General features: G+C 66.1%; 1 protein-coding gene across 5 annotated transcripts in view; it reads right to left on the bottom strand.

Moving 5' to 3' along the window:
• DCUN1D5 (defective in cullin neddylation 1 domain containing 5) overlaps positions 1 to 611 on the bottom strand; it is a 29012-nt gene extending 28401 nt beyond the window's left edge. For 2 of the 5 annotated variants that reach the window (XM_008058273.2, XM_008058274.2), the window contains exon 1: positions 192 to 611. In XM_008058273.2, coding sequence (XP_008056464.1) covers positions 192 to 277 — 86 coding nt within the window. In that variant the 5' untranslated portion in view covers positions 278 to 611. The remainder of the gene's footprint in view (positions 1 to 191) is intronic. The other 3 variants (XM_021712447.1, XM_021712444.1, XM_021712445.1) reach the window with 3 other exon arrangements.
• Positions 612 to 1687: the final 1076 nt, after the last annotated feature.

Raw genomic sequence — 1687 nt, 5'->3', positions numbered from 1 at the left:
CGGCCCGGCCGCCCGGCCGCCCCCGGGCCACGCACACGCCCGCGCGGGCGGCTCGGCCCGGCCCCCGGAGGCGCCGGGGCGCACACGCGCGCGCGGACACGAGGGCGCCGCCAGCGCCTCGCCCGGAGGCCGGGCCCGTCCGGCCCCGAGGCGAGGGGGGAGCCCGCGGGCCGGGGGGCGGGGGGCGGTACCTGGCGATTTTGCACTTTTTGAGGCCTCCGTCTTCCGCCACGGCGGGTGCCACCCCGGGAGACTTTCTCTTCTTCTTCACCGGCATCTTCCGCCCTCCCCGGGGGGGCGGGCAGGGAGCCGGGGCGGGGGGTCGCCGTCCGCGGGCAGCCCCTCGGCGCCGGCACCCAGTTCCCGGAGCCAGCGGCCGGCGGCGGAACAGAGGCGCCGCCCCGCGCCGGCGCGGCCCAGCCCGGCCGCCGCCCGCTCCCGGGCCCCCTCCCCGTCTTTCTTCGCCCGGGACGGGTGGCTCCGCGCCGGGGGACACTGCGGCTGGCTCTCACCGGGAGGAGACAGCGCGGACAGCGCGGCAGCCCGGCCAGTCACTGAGCGTGAGAGGCTCCGCCTCACCCGGATGCGAATCTCTCGGGCCGGAAGTGACGTCGCGCGGAGCCGGGCCCGGGAGGGGCGTGGCTGCGGGGGGCCGGCGAAACGCCCGCCGGCGGGCCGGCCGGGGTTGCGGTCGGACGGCGGCGAGCGCGGTGGTCGGGTGTGGTGGGCCGTGCGGCCGCCGGCGGCACTCGGTGTCCCGCCCCGGGAGCCTGAGCTTCCTGGTGAAGCTTCTCCCCGCGCCCATGCTGATAGGCACCGGCACGGAACGAGAGGGCTGCGCTAAGAGGAAGCCGGTAAGGTAGGCCGGTCACTCCTGCGCGTGGGGACCCCGCCTTGAGTGTCCCCGCCCCCTCAGTGCATTGTCACCCGGCGCCCTGCATGCTTTTTTGGGGGGTCTGCGGGCCGTTCTCCCCCGGCTGCTGCCTCGTCCCGGCCCTTGCTCACCTCTTGCTCGCGCACGTGGAGACTTGGCGCTACCGGGGTCTTTCCCCCGCGCTCGCCTCTCAGCCGGGAGACTGAGGGGGGTCGGGGAACATATTGGAAGGGGCGGCCCCCTACTCCTTGTTACCCAAACCACACTGATCAACCCACCTCCACTTCAGTGGAGTTATTGTTTATAAATGAGGGTTGCTGCCGGTAGACATAGTGGAAAGCCGTCAGTGGATGGTGTTTGTGAAATAAGTTCATCTCTGAAACGACTCTGGTAGTAGAAGACTGAAAAGTCTCTAGATCAGGGGTCCTCAAACTTTTAAAACAGAGGGCCAGTTCACTGTCCCTCAGACCGTTGGAGGGGCGGACTATAGTTTAAAAAAAAACTATGAACAAATTGCTATGCACACTGCACGTATCTTATTTTGAAGTGACAAAACAAAACGGGAACAAATACAATATTTAAAATGAAGAACAAGTAAAGTTAAATCAACAAACTTACCAGTATTTCAGTGGGAACTATGGGCCTGCTGTTGGCTAATGAGATGGTCAATGTCGGGTTCCATATTTGTCACTGCTAGTCGTAACAAGTTAAGGCGGCAAAAACACCCGGCGGCCGGATAAATGTCCTTGGCGGGCCGCATGTGGCCCGTGGGCCGTAGTTTGAGGACCCCTGCTCTAGGTTCTGTGACCGTTA

The sequence above is a fragment of the Carlito syrichta genome, unplaced genomic scaffold, assembly GCF_000164805.1.
Source record: "Carlito syrichta isolate Samal-C Ts95f unplaced genomic scaffold, Tarsius_syrichta-2.0.1 Scaffold303273, whole genome shotgun sequence".
NCBI lineage: Eukaryota > Metazoa > Chordata > Mammalia > Primates > Tarsiidae > Carlito > Carlito syrichta.
Note: the sequence above shows the minus strand (reverse complement) of the source record. Positions and strands in the feature narration are given on the sequence as shown.